Source organism: Mesoplodon bidens (genome assembly GCF_964165515.1).
Source record: "Mesoplodon bidens genome assembly, chromosome: 1".
Taxonomy (NCBI): Eukaryota; Metazoa; Chordata; class Mammalia; order Artiodactyla; family Ziphiidae; genus Mesoplodon; species Mesoplodon bidens.
In genome coordinates, this window is record NC_138176.1 from 169,272,923 (window position 1) to 169,295,204 (window position 22,282).

Here is a 22,282-nt window from a genome sequence, read left to right on the forward strand (position 1 = left end):
TCTAGCAAGGGGTTTCCATTGATTTAACTTGTACTCAGCTACTTTATCACTAATGCTAGTGGGACACAGGCAACTTGATCATTATTAGCTGATTAAGTTGCAATCTGATGGCAGCAATGGATGACCCTGGGACTGAGGAACTGTTTCATTGCAGGGTAGTGCTGCTACGTGGCAATGGTCTTAACTGAGGAACTGTTTCATTGCAGGGTAGTGCTGCTAAGTGGCAATGGTCTTAACTGAGGAACTGTTTCATTGCAGGGTAGTGCTGCTAAGTGGCAATGGTCTTAACAGAAATAACAAAACCCTGCAATTTCCTGTCCCTGAGAAGCCATCTGGCTGCTTCATATGTGCTGCAGAGAAACAGAGGACGTGTGCATGAGATAAACCCAGATTTGCTGCCAGGATTGATTGCCAGAGTCAAGGACTTTTACCAGATAGTCCTTTGGTTCTGTAAACAAGTCTTCCCAGCATGGTAGGATATTTTTCTTATTCCTATTTTTTCCTTTTTAGTTGACCGGCCCTTTCATTTTAATTTTTTACGATGAAAAATTTCAAATATATACAAAGTAGAAAAAACAATAATGAGTACTCAGCTGCAATAATAGTTAACAATTTGTCAATCTTATTTCATTTATACAGCAGTATACATTTCTAACAAATGGCCTTTCTTTTTTATATAATCGTATTGTCATTGTTACAACTATGGAAAGTAGCAGTGGTTCCTTAATATCATCTAATACTCATTCCATACTTAAATGTCCCCAGTTGTTTCAAAAATTTCTTTGTATTGCTAGCTTGAGTCAGGATTCAAACAAGATCTATAGGGGCTTCCCTGGTGGCACAGTGCTTAAGAATCCACCTGCCAATGCAGGGGACACGGGTTCAACCCCTGGTCCAGGAAGGGCCCACATGCCGCAGAGCAACTAAGCCCGTGCGCCACAACTACTGCGCTCTAGAGCCCGTGAGCCACAACTACTGAAGCCCACGCACCAAGAGAAACCACCACAATGAGAAGCCCGTGCACTGCAACGAAGAGTAGCCCCCACTCACCGCAACTAGAGAAAGCCCGCGTGCAGCAATGAAGACCCAACGCAGCCAAAAATAAATAAATAAAATAAATAAATTTATTAAAAAACAAAACAAAACAAACAAGAGCTATACACTGCTTGTGGTTGGGTCTCTTAAATTCTTTTAATCTATAACAGTCCCTCCACCTCCCATGCTACTTGTTGAAGAAACCCAGTTTTTTGTCCTCTAGAATGTCTCACATCCTGGGTTTCACTGACCACTTCGTGTGGTGTCTTTTAGCTTCCCTTCTCTCACATTTATTTTTTATTTTTTAGTTTTTTTGATAAGTCATTTTTATTATACGTTATAAAAGTAGTGGCCCATAACACATTGGAACAACGTTTTTTTAAACTGGTTTTCACCACAGTTTGAGAAGCACTGATTTGGATGACTTGCTTCTCATCTGTACCACTGTGATTTGACAACAAAGGTTACTTTCCCACATTAAAAAAATATTTTTCTTGCCAATATTCTAGACAAAAGCAAGAATCACCCATACAACACTCTAGCCTCACAATTTCTTGACCCATTTATTCCAATAAAATATACCTTCAAACAATAACCCTAGCCATATCTTGTCCTTAGTCCTCTTTAATCCTTAACTCTGAAACTCTGCTCTTGGACCACAAACTTTCATTCTCCTACCTTCCTACTAAAACTGCTCTTTACTGTTCCTACTGGAATAAACACTTTGGATATGGACTTGCTCCCCTGAATGCAATGCTTATGCAAAAACAGCCATCCATGGACTTATAGAATGCCTTACATATCACCATGAGATTCCACACAGCATTGTTCTGATCAAGGAACTCACTTCATAGCACATGAAGTGTGGCAATGGGCTCGTGCTCATGAACACTGATCTTACCAAGTTCGCATCATCCTGACACAGCTAGCTTGATAAAACAGTGGAATGGATTTTTGAAGACTTGATTATAGTGCCAGATATGTGGCAATACCTGGTGGGGCTAGGACAAGGTTCTCCATGACAGTGTATATGCTGTAAACCAGAATCCAATATATGGTACTTTTTCACCCACAGCCAATATTCACGGGTCCAGGAATCAAGGGGTTAAAATGGGAGTGGCTTCATTATTACCCGTAGTGATCCAATAGCAAGATTTTTGCTTCCCATCTCTGCAAACTGAGATTCTGCTAATCCAGAGATCTTATTAGTTCCAAAGGGAGAAAAACTTCCACCTGAGACAAAGCAGCATCCCATTCTTCAACCACTGCATTCATTTCTTCTGCAGTTATTCTCTTTTCACATTCCTTGGTCTTGTAGATTCTATCCACAGTTATAGCTCCATTCTTCTGAATAGCTATCCCTGTGTCTGCACTGTTTATTCTGTTCAGTAATTCCTGTAATGTCATGTCATTTTCTTCAAGGTTAATATTTTCTAGCAGTTTTAGAGACATTTCCATATGCTTGGCTCGTGCAATTGCTTCATCTCTCTCCTCATTGGCTAACTGCAGTCAAGACATAATAGCTTCATCACGTTCCCTCTGCAAAATACACCTCTTCAACCAGAGCTGCTGTTTTTTCAGCAATTTGAGCTTCTGTTGCTTTTTCTTGGAGTTCCAGTTTAAGCTTTAGTTTTCTCTGTTCTTTATCTTCTTTAGTCAGTTTTTCTTGAAGCTTTTTATTGCTTGGAGAATGTCCGATTCTTTTAGAAGCAACGCTATTGTCTCCTCTTTAAGTCTGAAGTAACTTGACAAGGAATCATACATTTGTAATGCAAATCATTATCTCTGTGTTCCATAATGTTGGATTTTTCTCTGGTGCAGTGAGCTGTCTCATCACCTAAATGAGGACTGATGACTTGAAAATTCCTTGATATCTGCTCTGGCAGTTCTATGCCCTCATAGGTAGCTTCATTAACTAATTCATTGGATTTCTGTTGCATGCTTCCCTTAGAATTCACAGGCAGTTGCTCATCTGGCTGTGTACTTTTATTTCTCCCAGTGGTCTCTTGTTCAACATAACTATGGATTATGTCTGGACTAACGCAGCACTGTCCTGGTGTTAAAATATACTGGTTGATTATAAAATACAGGAAATGAAGGTTTCTTTCACAGCTGGATGGAAGAACAATAACAACCACCACTTATCTAGGCCCTTTTGACCAGTCGTCCATTTGTACTTCTTGTTTGCTCTGGCAAGGTCTCTGGTTTTTGCACCAAGATTTGAAGCTTTGTACAGCATGGCTCAGCGTGCCTAAAGAAGCACAGCATTCTTTGCTGAAACTTACAAGTGTGAGACCTGAGATGCGCCCCGCACTGGCCCAGGAGCCAACTCTGCGCTCTTGCCCAGAGCTTCTCAGGGTCATTTTATATTCAGTAGATCTTGTTAAAATTAACCTATACATTTATCCTAAGGAAATAACCACATAGTCCATTTAGGAAGACAAGGAGTTTGGACTTATTTGGGGAGCAATGAACTAAAGGTTGTTGGCAGTGATAAAAATGAATGACAACCCTTAACAGTTTTGGTGAAACTGAATTCCGAAATCTAAGAAGTTCCACATTTCTGTGAAATCTTTCCAGACAGATTTAAAAAATTCAACCTATTTGTATTTGTTTTTGTAAGCATCTACTGTGTGCTTACCACTACACCCTCACAAGCAAGATACAATAGTATGTACATGTGACATGATCTCTATCCTTTCCATTTACCATAGTCACCATACTCACCAATCCTCACTCAGTCTGGTTGTTTGATCATAGAATTCACTGATGAGTTATGACACAGATGTCCTCTCTATGCCTCAGTTTCCTTCTCTTTAAAGCCACGGTTTGATGAGGTCAATGGTTCGCATCAGAATCACCAGGAGCGCTTGCTGAACAGATTGCTGGTTCCACTCCTAGTTTGATTCAGTAGGGAGTGGAGAACTTGCATTTCTGGAGAGGTAAGTTGCTGTTCCAGGAACCAGATTCTGAGAACACTTTTACTTTCTCCAGCTCTAAAAGTCTATGATCCCTTAGCAAAACTGCATTACCTACACTCACTAATGGATTTAACACTCTCCATTATTCACCAGAGCCTAAGAGGATGTTGTGGAATATGTAGTTATTATTTGCCTTAAAAAATTTTTTTTTTACTGGAATATAGTTGACTTAGAATGTTGTGTTAGTTTCAGGTGTACAGCAAAGTGAATAAGTTATACATATACATAGACCCATTCTTTTTCAGATTCTTTTCCCATATATGTTATTACAGAATATTGAGTAGAGTTCCCTGTGCTATACAGTAGGTCCTTATTAGTTACCTATTTTATATATAGTAGTGTGTATATGTTAATCTCAAACTCCTAATTTATCACTTCCCCCTACGTTTCCCCTCTGGCAACCATAAGTTTGATTTCGAGATCTGTGAGTCTGTTTCTGTTTTGTAAATAAGTTCATTTGTATCACTTTTTTATTAGATTCCACATATAAGTGGTATCATATTTGTCTTTCTCTGTCTGACTTACTTAGTATGATAATCTCTAGGTCCATCCATGTTGCTGCAAATGGTGTTATTTCATTCTTTTTTATGGCTGAGTAATATTCCACTGTATATATGTACCATATCTTCTTTACCCATTCCTCTGTTGATGGACATTTAGGTTGCTTCCACATCTTGGCTATTGTAAATAGTGCTGCAATGAACATTGGGGTGCATGTATCTTTTTGAATTATGGTTTTCTCCAGATATATGCCTAGGAGTAGGATTGCTGGATCATATGGTAGCTCTATATTTAGTTTTTAGGGAACCTCCATACTGTTTTGTTCTCCATAATTGTATCAATTTACATTCCCACCAACAGTGTAGGAGGGTTCCCTTTTCTCCACACCTTCTCCAGCATTTATTGTTTGTAGGTTTTTTGATGATGGCCATTCTGACTGGTGTGAGGTGATACCTCATTGTAGTTTTGATATGCATTTCTCTAATCATTAGTGACGTTGAGCATCTTTTCATGTGCTTTTTGGCCATCTGTATGTCTTCTTTGGAGAAATGTCTATTTAAATCTGCCCATTTTTTGATAGGATTGTTTTTTTTGACATTGAGTTGCGTGAGCTGTTTGTATATTTTGGAGATTAATCCCTTGTCGGTTGCTTTGCAAATATTTTCTCCCATTCTGTGGGTTGTCTTTTCGTTTTGTTTATAGTTTCCTTTGTTGTGCAAAAGCTTTTAAGCTTAATTAGGTCTCATTTATTTTCGTTACTCTAGGAGGTGGATCAAAAAAGATATTGCTGTGATTTGTCATAGAGTGTTCTGCCTATGTTTTCCTTTAAGAGCTTTATGGTATCCGGCCTTACATTTAGGTCTTTAATCCATTTTGAGTTTATTTTTGTGTATGGTGTTAAGAAGTGTTCTAATTTCTTTCTTTTACACGTAGCTGTCCAGCCTTCCCAGCACCACTTATTGAAGAGACTCTTTTCTCCATTGTATATTCTTGCCTCCTTTGTCATAGACTAGTTGACCATAGGTTCATGGGTGTAGTTATTATTTGTTGAATGCAAACAACGGCTTAATATTTTCAATCTTATCTTCTTAAACCTTACATATCTTAGGGATGTTTCTGTTCGGTTGCTGTGAGCTGCCAGGAGGCAGGACCGTAGCTGTGGAGGCTCTCAGTACATCTCACACTGCACTTAATGCAGACATTTAATACATGCTTTTTGATAGGTCTTCGATGGACTAGGTGGCATGTGATATTTTACCATTTGGTGATCATTATAAATTTGATACAAACTCTTAAAATAATGAGTATTTGATCTTAGTTCATGCTTGAACAAGTTTCTGGAGTCCAGGAGACCACACTGGGCAATCTGATGATCTGATATAATGGAGATATTTCCTGTTAATCAGGAGATAAGGATATTAGTGTCAGTGCTGTCCTTGGCTCTATCACGGCTGCAGAGGTCACTGAACCTCTAGTGGCTCTGGAAAACTAGGAAAATATTGATCATCTTAAGTTCAGGAAGAATTCATGAAATGCCTTGTAAAAATATAGGCTCCAGCAAAAAAACTTAATTTCAAAATGGTATTTTTATAAAAATTAATTTTAGAGGTAAAAAGCTTTCCACCTTGAATCAGAATAAGCTTGTTTTTGTTTCTGATCTTGGTTGTTTTGCTTTAAAGAATGAGATGCTATAGTTCAAAAATTGAATAAGTATTTATTGTTCCAGAAGGTACATTGCTTTTTATACATATTTCATAAATGATACAGGATTTTACACATGTCCAATATTTTGCTATTTGTTTAAAGGACTTTTCTCCACGTCTTCCCTCCCCTTGCCTCCCACACACCCTGAAAGGATTTGCTCATTGCACTGTGCTGTTTCTTCTTAAAAACCTGCATACAAACAGGATAAATGGTTTAAAAATAATTCACACAACAGAAATAACTGAGGGAAGGGGGTTGAACGACTGGGGGGGGCGGGTGGGGAAGGAAGTGGGAGGAGGGATGAGAAGTGGAGACATGCATCCTTTCATTCCGTCATGCCGGTGGAAGGGGTGGTGGCAGGAGCAGCAGCAGCAATCCTGGCTGGCTTTCAACCTCTGCAAGGCACCTGCAGTCTGGGTTTGTCATTTAAAGTGTTTCTCTTCACACACAATGATCCCAAAGGAGGAAGAAAAAGAGAAAGAAACCCCTTGCCACAATGAAGAGGGATGAATCATGTGAAAGAAAAAAGCCAATCAATCAGCTGTGTGGCAAGCCCCATCATCCTTTCCCTCCTGCCCCTGCAGTAGTTAAAAACAGGATAGTAGACAGATTCCTTTGACCCTTCAAGTGTGATGTCATCTGGAAATATGGTAGAAAATATTTTGATAGAGTATAAGATTAACTCCTTTTTCTCTCAATTTAAGATAAGAAAAAATAGGGTGAAGAGGGTAGGCTGAAAGAAGCCATAGAAATGTATTCCTATACAAAGATAAATTGCACCCTTTGAGATCCACACACTTGATTTACAACTACTGAAGTGGTGGAGGTGGGAGGGCTCACAAACAGTGTGGGAGTGTGTGTCCTTAGAGATTAACAAGGCCTCCAGACAAGGTAGTGACATCTGGGTGGCCTGGAATGCTGTAACACAAACAGATTAACAGCAGTGAAACTATTCTGGTTCTGAAATGGCTACAGAGTCATGATTTTTAGCCAGTTTGTAAACCTTACATCTTCCTGATTTGGTAATACAGTTGAACACTCCGCCTCTGGCTTGAGCTGTGGAGGGAGAGGGGAGTATCAATGGGATAGTTAAATAAAGGAGGGAAATCTGTCCTCCTCTTAAAGATTAATTAGTAAAAAACAGAACAAAACAAAAACACCTCATGCAGTGTTGCCAATTATTTCTAGACAGTGATCCAGAGAAATGGAATATTGAGACATTTAAGAAGGTATTAAGGGATAATCCAAAGTGTCAATTATCAAACAGTCATAAGTTGGTTCCAATTATCATATGGATAAAATTAGTGTACCAACAGGTGTGGGTGGTCAGAAACGGGGCACAAACAGGAGAGATTCCTGGTAACTTTGCAGAGACTGGGTCCAATCTAAAATAAATGCTAATGACATGGGCTCAGACTCTGTTTGCCACCCACATATCTCAAGGGTTTGCTTTTCTGGTATATTTATTTACTGTTATGTCAAAAATAAGAAAAGTTAAATTAAAAAAAAGTTTAGAGCTGAGTGGGGTGCTGGTGTGTTACTATTTTGCTGACCCTGAAAAGAAGATGCAAGAAACAACACCCCTAGCATCATTTTCTCTCAACTATAATAATAATGCATCATTTTCATCCAGAAACTGAGACTCTTGATTAAGACAATATTCACTAAGCCGTTTGAGCTTATATTCCACAAAGCCTGATGGTCAGATTTTAACATTCCTTTCTTCCCTAAGATCTTTTTGTTTTTGTTTTTTAATTAACGTTAAAAACCCTCTACCCCGACATGGCTCCCAGCTTCCACCTGCAATGCTTTTTAATTAAAAAGGCCATAGTTATAAACAGGTGTTCTTTCTGCTGGGATTCAGAGGCTCTCTGCAGATCAATCTTCCTCACCAATCTGTCGGAGGGGCAGATGTACTTGTAATGGGTCTCTCAGTCTCTTAAGGTCCATTTCTGCCTAAAATAGAAACAAAAGGTGAGAAAACTGGCTAGTCAAGCTTTCAATGATATTACTGTCTCCTGAGAAGAGGAAACTGTCTTTCCTCCATCACTATGAGTCAGAGAAATCATCTCAATCACTCTCAAAGTAAGAGTGCCTCAGAGGCAAAGAATGTTAAAGGCACAGGACAACAAAGTGGGACAGAAACAGAAGTCTGTCCTGGCAGTTTCATCTATCAACAGAGCCTCCAGAAAAGACTGTGCAATCAACAGGGCAGGACTCAGGGGTTCAAGAATGTGGGAGCATCTGATGCACCTTGATGGCATTTCTCCAGAGAAGCCCTTTTACAAACTTTTTGCCTGGAGCCAGAATTCAAATTTATGCTCCTGAAGACTTTAGTTATTTGTCTAGTAGTTGTTTAAGTTTTTCACTATCAGTAACTTTTAAAACAGGGGTGTGTAGTCAACTGTAGCACTTTCAAAACTCACACGCGCTTGGGCCTCACCCTTGAGTTGGATTAATAGGTTTAGGGCAGGGCTGAAGCACCTGTATTTTTAATAGCTCCAGAGATGATTCTGACGCATTCCCTCCAGTTGAGAACCACCACACAGAGCAACAGAAGGTAAGAATTCACTTAGGCCAAGGCAGGGAGATGAATTAAGCCTCTTCAAAGCACAACCCTGTCACCAAAAAGGGACAGAGAAGGCGGAGAAGGTCCAGAGAAGAGTAATTAAACATTAAAGAGGATGGAAGGGCTTCCAGAGGTTTTAAAAAAATCTCTAAAGCCATGAAAGACTGCAGAGAAAAGAAATGAGGATTTCTTCACCAAAATCAAAGATATCAGAGTGAGGGGGAGGCACGATCTGAAATGTGAAAGATGTAGCTGTTATGAAAAATAAGATATCAGTCTTTTAAAAAAGCATTTCTAGCTCAATAATCTCTCACCTGCACCTTGCAAACATTTCTAGTAGTCTCTCTCTGACCTGGGTTTTGTTTTGGCTCCATTGCTACCACACATCTTAGGTGAAAGATCTTTGGGTCAATTGCAGAAAGATTAAAAAAAGAGAGAAAAGTAAAAACAGACCTCTCTAAAGAAACAAAATGAAAAATATAAAAATAGGTTTAAAAAATTCAATATGCTAGTGATAAAAGGATAGATAGGACTCATTATCTTTTCATCTGCTTGTGTTATAAAACTTTCTGGAGCGTTGACCATGCTAAAATAGTCATTTTTATCAACTGAGGAATAATTTACATAGGAAGAAGAGGATTGGATCATTCTTTCAGAGTTTACCCATCTAAGTACTTGATTGTAGACGATGATGATGATGCCATACAAGATGGGGCTGGGATTTATTTTAATTTTTGTAAAACTTACCTGAGCAATTGCATCTTTGAGCTGATTGTATTTCTCTAGGTCAAAACGTGACTTTTTGGCTCCTTTATGGAAAAATAATAAGTATTGTCTGTCTCTGGCTTCTGGATAAACATATTCCTACAAAAATAAAGAAGAAATTAAATTATACTCCTTAGCACACTATCTTCACAAAATAAGCATTTACTATTGATTAGATTCAATACACATGAGCACATATAAAGATATACTACTGACATGTGCTGTATTAAATATTTATTTCTTAAACATTTTTTATTGCACAACACACACAGAAGAGTACACACACAAAAAATGTACATCATAAAGAATCATCATCATGTAATAAACGTTAATCATCACCAGACAGAGAAAATAGAATACCACCAGTAACTCACAAGCCCCCTTTCTGCCCCTTTCCAATTACTAACCCTTCCTTCCCCACCAAAGTAATCACTATCTTGACTTTCATGGTAACTGTTTTCCTGCTCTCTTTACAGCTTTCTTACTTAAGCATACATTCCCCTGAGCTCTACAGCTGAGTTTACCTGTTTTTTGAATTTTATGAAAATGGAGTCAGATAGTATGCATTGTGTATGGCTACTTTCACTCAATATCATGTTTGTGATATTTATCTTTTGCGTGTAGCTGTAGTCTGTTCATTTCCATTGATATGTTATATTCTATTGTGTGGCTACATCACAATTTATTTATCTGTTGTACTACTGATAGATTTTTGGGTTGTTTCTAGGTTTTAGCTGTTGTAAATAATACAGTCAAGATCATCTCTGGACTTGTCTTCTGTTGGGTATAAACCTATGAATGGAAATTCTGGACCATAGGGTATGCTTGTGTTCAAATTTAAGGAGTGATATCAAAATGGTTGTACCAGGGATTGTACCAGGGGCTTCCCTGGTGGCGCAGTGGTTGAGAGTCTGCTGCTGGTGCAGGGGACACGGGTTCGTGCCCCGGTTGGGAAGAATCCCGCATGCCGTGGAGCGGCTGGGCCCGTGAGCCATGGCCGCTAAGCCTGCGCGTCCGGAGCCTGTGCTCTGCAGCGGGAAAGGCCACGGCATTGAGAGGCCCACGTACCGCAAAAAAAAAAAAAAGGTTGTACCAGCTATACTCCCATAAGCAGGACATGACTTGCCATCACTTCACCTCCTTGCCAATACTTGGTATTGTCAGTTAAAAAACGAGTTAGGCAGAAATACTACCTCAGATTCTGTTCCCTTATAGGTTATTACAAAATATTGAGTATAGTTCCCTGTGCTATACTATAGGTCCTTGTTGGTTATCTATTTTATATAGTTTGTATATGTTAATCCCAAACTCCTAATTTATATTACTACCTCATTTTTTTTTTTTTTTTGGTATGCGGGCCTCTCACTGTTGTGGCCTCTCCCATTGTGGAGCGCAGGTTCCGGACGCGCAGGCTCAGCGGCCACGGCTCACGGGCCCAGCCGCTCCGCGGCATGTGGGATCCTCCTGGACCGGGGCACGAACCCGTGTCCCCTGCATCAGCAGGCGAACTCTCAACCACTGCGCCACCAGGGAAGCCCACTACCTCATATTTTAAAAACAACTTTACTTAAGATACCATACAATTTACGCATTTAAAGTATAATAGTCAATGCTTTTTAGCATAGTCACAGAATTGTACAACCATTACTACAATAATTTTTAGAATATTTTCATCATCCCCCAGAGAAACCCCATATCCTTTAACATCACTTCCTATTTCCCTCCATACTTCCAGTTCTAAGTTAACTACTAGCCTACTTTCTGTCTCTATAGATTTGCCTCTTCTGGATATTTCATAAGTGGAATCATAAAAAAGCCTTTTGTGTCTGGCTTCTTTCAAGGCTCATCTATTTGTAGCATGTATCAGTACATTATTTCTTTTTATTGACAAATAATATTCCATTAAATGGATATGCTACATCAGGGGTCCCCAACCTCCCGGCTGCAGACGGGTAGCAGTCCGCGGCCTGTTAGGAACCGGGCCGCACAGCAGGTGAGCAGTGGGCAAGCCAGCGAAGCTTCATCTGCCGCTACCCATCACTCGCATTACCGCCTGAACCATCCCCCGCCATCCCCTCCCCCAGGGAAAAATCGTCTTCCACGAAACCGGTCCCTGGTGCCAAAAAGGTTGGGGACCACTGTGCTACGTTTTATTTATCTATTTGTCAATTGATAGACATTTGGGTTTCTTCCACTTTTTGGCTATTATGAATAATCTTGCTATGAACATTTGTGTACAAATTTTTGTATGGACACGTTATTATTTCTCTTGAAGAGATATAGCATTTTCCTGATCACTCATGAGGCTGAGGCCTTTTCACATCCTCTTTTATATTATGGCCATTTGCATATCCTCTTTTAGAAGTGCCTGTACAAACCTCTTGCCATTTTTTCCCTACTGGATTGTGTGTCTTTTTCTTACTGATTTGTAGGATTTGTTAATATATTATGGATATGGATCCTCTGTTGGATATACATATTGGAAACATCTCCTCCCAGCCCACTCTCCCTCTTCATGGTGCTCTTTAATAAATAGATGTCCTTAATGTTAATATAGCCTAATTTATCATTCCTATTCTTTATGGTTAGCACTTTTCATTCTGTGTAAAAAGTCATTCCCTATTGCACAGTAATTAAGATATTCTATATTATTATCTTCCAGGAGCTTCATCGTGTTACCTTTTATATTTAGATCAACAATCTGTCTGAAATTAATTTTCGTTTATAGTGTAAGGATGGGGTCATTTCTTTTTTCTATATGGATATTCAATTGTCCTAGCACCATTTATCAAAAAACTCTTTCCCTGCAGTGCCATTTTTTTAAAATCAAAACTTCATTTATACTAGGTCTATTTCTACTTCTCTCTTCTATTCCACTGGACTATTTGTCCATCCCTGTGTCACTGTCTTAATCACTGCAGTATTGTAACTAAAGCTGCGGTCTTCATATCTGATAGAGTGAATCCTCTTACCTAGTTTTTCTTCAAGTGTTTATTGCTTTTCTTAGTCCTCTGTATTTCCACATACATTTTAGAATCAGTTTATTAAAATCTCTTCCCCCAACTCCAAAGCTGTTGGGATTCTGACTGGGACTGCACTGAATCTAATAGATCAATGTGGATAAAACCGTCATTTTTGCACTATTTACTTTTCTAGTCCATGAACATGCTATATCATTACATTTATTAACTCTCCTATAATTTTATGTTTCTTGACATAGAGGTCTTGTACATCTTTTGCATGATTTATTTATTTATTTGGTTATTTATTTATTCTTTTTTTTGCAGTATGCGGGCCTCCCACCATTGTGGCCTCTCCCGTTGCGGAGCACAGGCTCCGGACACGCAGGCTCAGCAGCCATGGCTCACGGGCCCAGCTGCTCCGCAGCATGTGGGATCCTCCCAGACTGGGGCACGAACCTGTGTCCCCTGCATGGGCAGGCGGACTCTCAACCACTGCGCCACCAGGGAAGCCCAGGTTATTTATTTATTTTTTAACATCTTTATTGGAGTATAATTGCTTTACAATGGTGTGTTATTTTCTGCTTTATAACAAAGTGAATCAGCTATACATAAATATATATCCCCGTATCTCCTCCCTCTTACGTCTCCCTCCCACCCTCCCTATTCCTCCCCTCTAGGTGGACACAAAGCACTGAGCTGATCTCCCTGTGCTATGTGGCTGCTTCCCACTAGCTATTTTACATTTGGTAGTGTACATATGTCCATGCCACTCTCTCACTTCATCCCAGCTTCCCCTTCCCCGTGTCCTCAAGTCCATTCTCTAGGTCTGCGTCTTTATTCCTGTCCTGCCACTAAGTTCTTCAGAACCATTTTTTTTTAGATTCCATATGTATATGTTATCATATGGCATTTTTCTCTTTCTGACTTACTTCACTCTGTATGACAGTCTCTAGGTCCATCCACCTCATTACAAATAACTCAATTTCGTTTCTTTTTATGGCTGACTAATATTCCATTGTATATATGGGCCACATCTTCTTTATCCATTGATCTGTTGATGGACAGTTAGGTTGCTTCCATGTCCTGGCTATTGTAAATAGAGCTGCAATGAACATTGTGGTACATGACTCTTTGAACTGTTGTTTTCTCAAGGTATATGCCCAGTAATGGGATTGCTGGGTCATATGGTAGTTCTATATTTAGTTCTTTAAGGAACCTCCATAATGTTCTCCATAGTGGCTGTATCAATTTACATTCCCACCAGCATTTATTGTTTGTAGATTTTTTGATGATGGCCATTCTGACTGGTGTGAGGTGATACCTCATTGTACTTTTGATTTGCATTTCTCTAATGATTAGCGATGTTGAGCATCCTTCCATGTGTTTGTTGGCAATCTGTGTGTCTTCTTTGGAGAAATGTCTATTTAGGTCTTCTGCCCATTTTTGGATTGGGTTGCTTGTTTTTTTGATATTGAGCTGCATGAGCTGCTTATAAATTTTGGAGATTAATCCTTTGTCAGTTGCTTCATTTGCAAATATTTTCCCCCATTCTGAGGGTTGTCTTTTGGTCTTGTTTATGGTTTCCTTTGCTGTGCAAAAGCTTTTAAGTTTCATTAGGTTCCATCTGTTTATTTTTGTTTTTATTTCCATTTCTCTAGGAGGTGGGTCAAAAAGGATCTTGCTGTGATGTATGTCATAGAGTGTTGTGCCTATGTTTTCCTCCAAGAGTTTTATAGTGTCTGGCCTTACATTTAGATCTTTAATCCATTTTGAGCTTATTTTTGTGTATGGTGTTAGTAAGTGTTCTAATTTCATTCTTTTACATGTAGCTGTCCAGTTTTCCCAGCACCACTTATTGAAGAAGCAATCTTCTCCCCATTGTATATTCTTCCCTCCTTTACCAAATATAAGGTGACCATATGTGAGTGGGTTTATCTCTGGGCTCTCTATCCTGTTCCATTGATCTGTATTTCTGTTTTTGTGCCAGTACCATATTGTCTTGATTACTGTAGCTTTGTAGTGTAGTCTGAAGTCAGGGAGCCTGATTCCTCCAGCTCTGTTTTTCTCTCTCAAGATTGCTTTGGCTATTCGGGGTCTTTGTGTTTCCATACAAATTGTGAAATTTTTTTGTTCTAGTTCTGTGAAAAATCCTATTGTTAGTTTGACAGAGATTGCATTGGATCTGTAGATTGCTTTGGGAAGTACAGTCATATTCATAATGTTGATTCTTCCAATCCAGGAACATGGTACATCTCTCCATCTGTTTGTATCATCTTTAATTTCTTTCATTAGTGTCTTATAGTTTCCTACATATAGGTGTTTTGTCTCCTTAGGTAGGTTATTCCTAGATATTTTATTCTTTTTGTTGCAATGGTAATGGGAGTGTTTCCTTAATTTCTCTTCCAGATTTTTCATCATTCGTGTATAGGAATGCAGGAGATTTCTGTGCATTAATTTTATATCCATCTACTTTACCACATTCATTGATTACCTCTAGTAGTTTTCTGGTAGCATCTTTTGGATTCTCTATGTATAGTATCATGTCATCTGCACACAGTGACAGTTTTACTTCTTTTCTGATTTGAATTCCTTTTATTTCTTTTTCTTCTCTGATTGCTGTGGTTAAAACATCCAAAACTATGTTGAATAATAGTGGTGAGAGTGGGCAACCATGTCTTGTTCCTGATCTTAGTGGAAATGGTTTCAGTTTTTCACCATTGAGAATGATGTTGACTGTGGGTTTGTCATATATGGCCTTTACTATGTTGATGTAAGTTCCCTCTATGCCTATGGTCTGGAGAGTTTTTATCATAAATGGGTGTTGAATTTTGTCAAAGGCTTCTTCTGTATCTACTGAGATGATCATATGGTTTTTCTCCTTCAATTTGTTAATATGGCTTATCACATTGATTGATTTGCGTATATTGAAGAATCCTTGCATTCCTGGGATAAACCCACTGGATCATGGTGTATGATCCTTTTAGTGTGCTGTTGGATTCTGTTTGCTATTATTTTGTTGAGGATATTTGCATCTATGTTCATCAGTGATATTAGTCTGTAGTTTTCATTTTTTGTGACACGTTTGTCTAGTTTTGGTATGAGGGTGATGGTGGCCTTGTAGAGGGAGTTTGGGAGTGTTCCTCCCTCTGCTATATTTTGAAAGAGTTTGAGAAGGATAGGTGTTAGCTCTTCTCTAAATGTTTGATAGAATTCGCCTGTGAAGCCATCTGGTCCTGGGCTTTTGTTTGTTGGAAGATATTTAATCACAATTTCAATTTCAGTGCTTGTGATTGGTCTGTTTATATTTTCTATTTCTTCCTGGTTCAGTCTTGGAAGGTTGTGCATTTCTAAGAATTTGTCCATTTCTTCCTGGTTCAGTCTTGGAAGGTTGTGCATTTCTAAGAATTTGTCCATTTCTTCCAGGTTGTCCATTTCATTGACATATAGTTGCTTGTAGTAATCTCTCATGATCCTTTGTATTTCTGCAGTGTCAGTTGTTACTTCTCCTTTTTCATTTCTAATTCTATTGATTTGAGTCCTCTCCCTTTTGTCCTTGATGAGTCTGGCTAATGGTTTATCAATTTTGTTTATCTTCTCAAAGAACGAGCTTTTAGTTTTATTGATCTTAGCTATTGTTTCCTTCATTTCTTTTTCATTTATTTCTGATCTGATCTTTATGGTTTCTTTCCTTCTGCTAACTTTGGGGTCTTTTTGTTCTTCTTTCTCTAATTGCTTTAGGTGTAAGGTTAGGTTGTTTATTTGAGATGTTTCTTGTTTCTTGAGGTAGGATTGTATTGGTATAAACTTCCCTCTTAGAACTGCTTTAGCTGCATCCCATAGGTTTTGGGCCATCGTGTTTTCATTGTCATTTGTTTCTAGGTATTTTTTAACTTCCTCTTTGATTTCTTCAGTGATCTCTTATTTATTTAGTACTGTACTATTTAGCCTCCATGTGTTTGTATTTTTCACAGATTTTTTCCTGTAATTGATATCTAGTCTCATAGCACTTTAGTTGGAAAAGATACTTGATATGATTTCAATTTTCTTAAATTTATGAAGGCTTGACTTGTGACCAAAGGTATTATCTATCCTGGAGAGTGTTCCATGAGCACTTGAGAAGAAAGTATATTCTGTTGTTTTTGGATGGAATTTCCTATAAATATCAATTAAGTCCATCTTTTTTAATGTATCATTTAAAGCTTGTGTTTCCTTATTTATTTTCATTTTGCATGATCTGTCCATTGGTGAAAGTGGGGAGTTAAAGTCCCCTACTATGATTGCATTACTGTCAATTTCCCCTTTTATGGCTGGTAGCATTTGCTTTATGTATTGAGGTGCTCCTGTGTTGGGTGCATAAGTATTTACAATTGTTATATCCTCTTCTTGGATTGATCCCTTGATCATTATGTAGTGTCCTTCTTTGTCACTGTAATAGTCTTTATTTTAGTCTATTTTGTCTGATATGAGAATTGCTACTTCAGCTTTCCTCTGATTTCCATTTGCATGGAATATCTTTTTCCATCCCCTCACCTTCAGTCTGTATGTGCCCCTAGGTCTGAAGTGGGTCTCTTGTAGACAGCATATATATGGGTATTGTTTTTGTATCCATTCAGCCAGTCTATGTCTTTTGGTTGTAGCATTTAATCCATCTACATTTAAGGTAGTTATCGATATGTGTGTTCATATTACCATTTTCTTAATAGTTTTGGGTTTGTTATTGTAGAAGTTTTCCTTCTCTTGTTTTTCCTGCCTAGAGAAGTTCCGTTAGCTTTGTTGGAAAGGTGGTTTGGTGGTGCTGAATTCTCTTAGCTTTTGCTTGTCTGTAAAGGTTTTAATTTCTCTGTCAAATCTGAATGACATCCTTGCTGGGTAGAGTAATCTTGGTTGTAGGTTTTTCCCTTTCTTTACTTTAAATATGTCCTGTCACTCCCTTCTGGCTTTCAGAGTTTCTGCTGAAAGATCAGATGTTAACCTTATGGGGATTCTCTTGTATGTTATTTGTTGCTTTTCCCTTGCTGCTTTTAATATTTTTTCTTTGTATTTAATCTTTGATACTTTGATTAATATGTGTCTTGGCATGTTTCTCCTTGGATTTATCCTGTATGGGACTCTCTGCACTTCCTGGACTTGATTGACTATTTCCTTTCCAATATTAGGGAAGTTTTCAACTATAATCTCTTCAAATATTTTCTCAGTCCCTTTTTTTTTTCTCTTCGTCTTCTGGGACCCCTATAGTTCCAATGTTGGTGTGTTTAATGTTGTCTCAGAGGTTTCTGAGACTGTCCTCAATTTTTTTCATTCTTTTTTCTTTATTCTGCTCTGTGGTCGTTATTTGCACTATTTCATCTTCCAGATCACTTATCTGTTCTTCTGTCTCAGTTTTTCTGCTATTGATTCCTTCTAGAGAATTTTTAATTTCATTTATTGTGTTCTTCATCATTGTTTGTTTGTTCTTTAGTTCTTCTAGGTCCTTGTTAAACGTTTCTTGTATTTTCTCCATTCTATTTCCAAGATTTTGGATCATCTTTACTATCATTACTATGAATTCTTTTTCAGGAAGACTGCCTATTTCCTCTTCATTTGTTTGGTCTGGTGGGTTTTTACTTTGCTCCTTTATCTGCTGTGTATTTCTGTGTCTTCTCATTTTGCTTCACTTACTGTGTTTGGGGGTCTCCTTTTTGCATGCTGCAGGTTCATAGTTCCCGTTGTTTTTGGTGTCTGCCCGCAGTGGCTAAGGTTGTTTCCGTGGGCTGTGTAGGCTTCCTGGTGGAGGGGACTGGTGCCTGTGTTCTGGTGGGTGAGGCTGGATCCTGTCTTTCTCGTGGGCAGGACCATGTCTGGTGGTGTATTTTGGGGTGTCTGTGATCTTATTATGATTTTAGGCAGCCTCTCTGCTAATGGGTGGGGTTTTGTTCCTGTCTTCCTAGTTGTTTGGCATAGGGTGCCCAGCACTGTAGCTTGCTGGTCATTGAGTTGAGCTGGGTGTTTGTGTTGAGATGGAGATCTCTGAGAGAACTTTTGCCATTTGATATTATGTGGGGCCGGGATGCCTCTGGTGGACCAATGTCCTGAACTCAGCTCTCCCACCTCAGAGGCTCAGGCCTGACACCCGGCCAGAGCACCAAGACTCTGTCAGCCACACGGCTCAGAGGAAAAGGGAGAGAAAGAAAGAAAGAAAGGAAGAAAACTAAACTAAACTAAACTAAAATTAAATTAAATGAAAATAAAATTTAAAAGTTATAAAAATAAAAAATATATTATGAAAAATAAAAAAGCAATTAAAAAAAAAGAAGAGGACATCCAAACCTAAAAACAAATCCACCAGTGATAACAAGCGCTAAAAACTACACTAAAAAAGAAAACAAACAAAAAAAAAACCACAAAAAAATGGACAGACAGAACTCTAGGACAAATGGTAAAAGCAAAGCTATACAGACAAGATCACACAAAGAAGCATATACACACACATCCACAAAATGAGAAAAAGGAACAATATATATATTTAAAAAAAAGGAAGAGAGCAAGCAAATCAATAAACAAATCTACCAAAGATAATAAGCTCTAAATACTAAACTAAGATAAACATAAAACCAGAAACAAATTAGATGCAGAAAGCAAACTCCAAGTCTACAGTTGCTCCTGAAGTCCACTGCCTCAATTTTGGGATGATTCGTTGTCTATTCAGGTATTCCACAGATGCAGGGTACATCAAGTTGATTGTGGAGATTTAATCCTCTGCTCCTGAGGCTGCATGGAGAGATTTCCCTTCTCTTCTTTGTTTGCACAGCTCCTGGGGGTTCAGCTTTGGATTTGGCCCCGCCTCCGTGTAGGTCGCCTGAGGGCATCTGTTCCCCGCCCAGATAGGACAGGGTTAAAGTAGCAGCTGTTTAGGGGGCTGTGGCTCACTCAGGCCAGGGGGAGGGAGGGGAAAGGAATGTGGGGCGAGCCTGCAGCGGCAGAGGCCAGCGTGACGTTGCAACAGTCTGAGGCACGATGTGTGTTCTCTCTGGGAAGTTGACCCTGGATCACGGGACCCTGGCAGTGGCAGGCTGCACAGGCTTCTGGGAGGGGAGGTGTGGAGAGTGACCTGTGCTTGCACAGAGGCTTCTTGGTGGCTGCAGCAGCAGCCTTAGCATTTCATGCCCATCTCTGGGGTCTGCACTGATAGCCACAGCTCGCATCTGTCCCTGGAGCTTGTTTAGGCGGTGCTCTGAATCCCCTCTCCTCGTGCACCCCAAAACAATGGTCTCTTGCCTCTTAGGCAGTTCCAGACTCTTTCCCGGACTCCCTTCAGCTAGCTGTGGCGCACTAGCCCCCTTCAGGCTGTGTTCACGCAGCCAACCCAGTCCTCTCCCTGGGATCTGACCCCCGAAGCCCGAGCCTCAGCTCTCAGACCCCACCTGCCCCGGTGAATTAGCAAAGCCTCTCAGGCTGGTGAGTGCTGGCTGTCAGCGATCCTCTGTGTGGGAATCTCTCCGCTTTGCCCTGTGCACCCCTGTTGCTACGCTCTCCTCCGTGGCTCCAAAGCTTTCCCCCTGCCCACCCACCATCTCCACCAGTGAAGGGGCTTCCCCGTGTGTGGAACTTTTCCTCCTTCACAGCTCCCTCCCAGAGGTGCAGGTCCCATCCCTACACTTTTGTCTCTTTTTTTTCTTTTCTCTTTTGCCCTACCCATGTACGTGGGGAGTTTTTTGCCTTTTGGGAGGTCTGAGGTCTTCTGCCAGCATTCAGTAGGTGTTCTGTAGGAGCTGTTCCTCATGTAGATGTATTTTTGATGTATTTGTGGGGAGGAAGGTGATCTCCACGTCTTACTCCTTTGCCTTCTTGAAGCTGAGAAGGTGATCTCTATGTCTTACTCCTCCGCCTCCTTGAAGCTATTTTTTTTTTTTTTTTTTTTGCGGTACGCGGGCCTCTCACTGTTGTGGCCTCTCCCATTGCAGAGCACAGGCTCTGGACGTGCAGGCTCAGTGGCCATGGCTCATGGGCCCAGCCGCTCCACGGCATGTGTAATCTTCCTGGACCGGGGCACGAACCCACGTCCCCTGCATCGGCAGGCGGACTCTCAAGCACTGCGCCGCCAGGGAAGCCCGAAGCTATCTCTTGCATGACTTATTTTTAAAAGTCATTTTGAGTTGCATCTCTTAAAAAGTTTCATTTTCTAACTATTTGTGGCTGGCATATAGATATGCAATTCATTTATATATATTTACCTTGTATCTAGTAACCTTATAAAACTCACTTATGAATTCTAACCAATTATCTATATATGCTTTTAAAATTTTTCTATGTACAAAATCTATGAATCATGCCAGTTGTTTTTCTTTCCAATATTTTCATCCTCTGTATCTTTTTCTTGCCTTCTGTACTGGCTAGGACTTCTCATTCAAAGTTGAATGGAAGTGGTACTTTTACCCTCTTCCCAGACAATGAAGGAACATTAGAGCATTTCAAGTTCACTTACCCACTCCAGATGTATATGCTATTGTCATATGTTTTAGTTTTTTCTGTATTTTAAATTCCATTAAGAGTTTATTATAATTATTTTATACATTTAATATTCATTTAGATTCACTCATAGATTTACCATTTTCATTGCTCTTCATTCATTCCTGCTTTTTTTTTTTACTTTCCACTTGTGATAATCTTCTTTCTGCACAAAGAACACTTTCTAGTATTTTCTTTTGTACAGATCTACTGGTGACAACTTCTCTATTCATTTGTCTGGAAGCATCTTTATTTCACCTTTATTTTGGAAGGATATTTTTGCTGAGTATAGAGTTCTAAGTTGACAGTTATTTTCTTTCAACACATTGAAGTTACCATTCCATTACCTTCTGGCTTTCATTTCTGCTGTTGAGAAGTAAGCTATCTAACAGTGACTCCTTTGAAGGCAAGCCTTTCTTCTTCTTTGGCTACTTTTAGGATTTCTTCTTTGTCTTTGTCTTTTGCAGTTTTACTATTGATGTGTCTAGATGTGGATTTCTTTTCCTTTATATTGGTTGTATTTGATGGAATTCTTAAATCTATAAATTAATGTCTTTCATCATTTTGGAAAATTCTCAGCCACCATCTCTGCAAATATTGTTTCTTCCCATTCTCTCCCTCCTCTCCTTCTGAGATGCTAATAAAATTAAAAATATATTAGGCCTTTTCACTCTATCCTCTGTATCTCTCACCCTCTCCTATATTTTACTTCTTTTTGTCTTTCCATACTTTATTTTGAATGGTTTCTTCTGATTTCCAGGTCACACTATCTCTCTTATGTCTAATCTGCAGTTAAATCCATCAAATTTTATTTCTAGAATTTTCATTTGTTTTTTTTTTAAAAATCAAGTTATCTGCCAATACTCTCAACCTTACCTTTTATCTCCATGAATCTAGTAAGTATAATTATTTTAAAGGTTATGTCTGACAAATCCAGTAACTAGATCTCCTATCTGTGTCTGTTTCAAATGTCTACTGTTTCTATAGGTGTTTTCCTGTGTATCTGCTTATTTTTTATTGTATGCGTAACTTTGTATTTGCAAAATTATTTGTAGAAATAATGTAAGGCTTAGGATAATGTTATCTCCTCCCAGGGATGATTAATGTCTTCTTTGGCCTGGAACCAGTGATATCAGCACTCTTGGATCACCAGCATTCTAGGACTACCTCAATCCAATTTACAAGATTGGGATGGTCGAAAGATGAGCTACAGTCTCTGAGAGAGCCTACAACAGGTTCTTCTGTTCTACAGTAGTGGCCTTTAAAATTCCAAACCAAAG

General features: G+C 39.2%; 1 protein-coding gene and 1 pseudogene across 3 annotated transcripts in view; both read right to left on the minus strand.

Annotated features, from left to right (window-relative positions):
• Positions 1-2,223: 2,223 nt before the first annotated feature.
• On the minus strand, positions 2,224-3,398 carry LOC308628928 (mirror-image polydactyly gene 1 protein-like; annotated as a pseudogene). Its single transcript has 2 exons — positions 3,321-3,398; positions 2,224-3,104 (listed from the first exon to the last, which is right to left on the minus strand). The product of its transcript is annotated as a mirror-image polydactyly gene 1 protein-like (transcript).
• A 2,844-nt stretch (positions 3,399-6,242) lies between these two features.
• The window catches only part of MCU (mitochondrial calcium uniporter), a 234,437-nt gene continuing 218,397 nt past the window's right edge, over positions 6,243-22,282 (minus strand). For both annotated transcript variants that reach the window (XM_081224221.1, XM_081224222.1), the window contains 2 exons: positions 9,538-9,654; positions 6,243-8,177 (listed from right to left, as the gene is read on the minus strand). In XM_081224221.1, the coding sequence (XP_081080347.1) occupies positions 8,100-8,177; positions 9,538-9,654 (195 nt within the window). In that variant the 3' untranslated portion in view covers positions 6,243-8,099. The remainder of the gene's footprint in view (positions 8,178-9,537; positions 9,655-22,282) is intronic.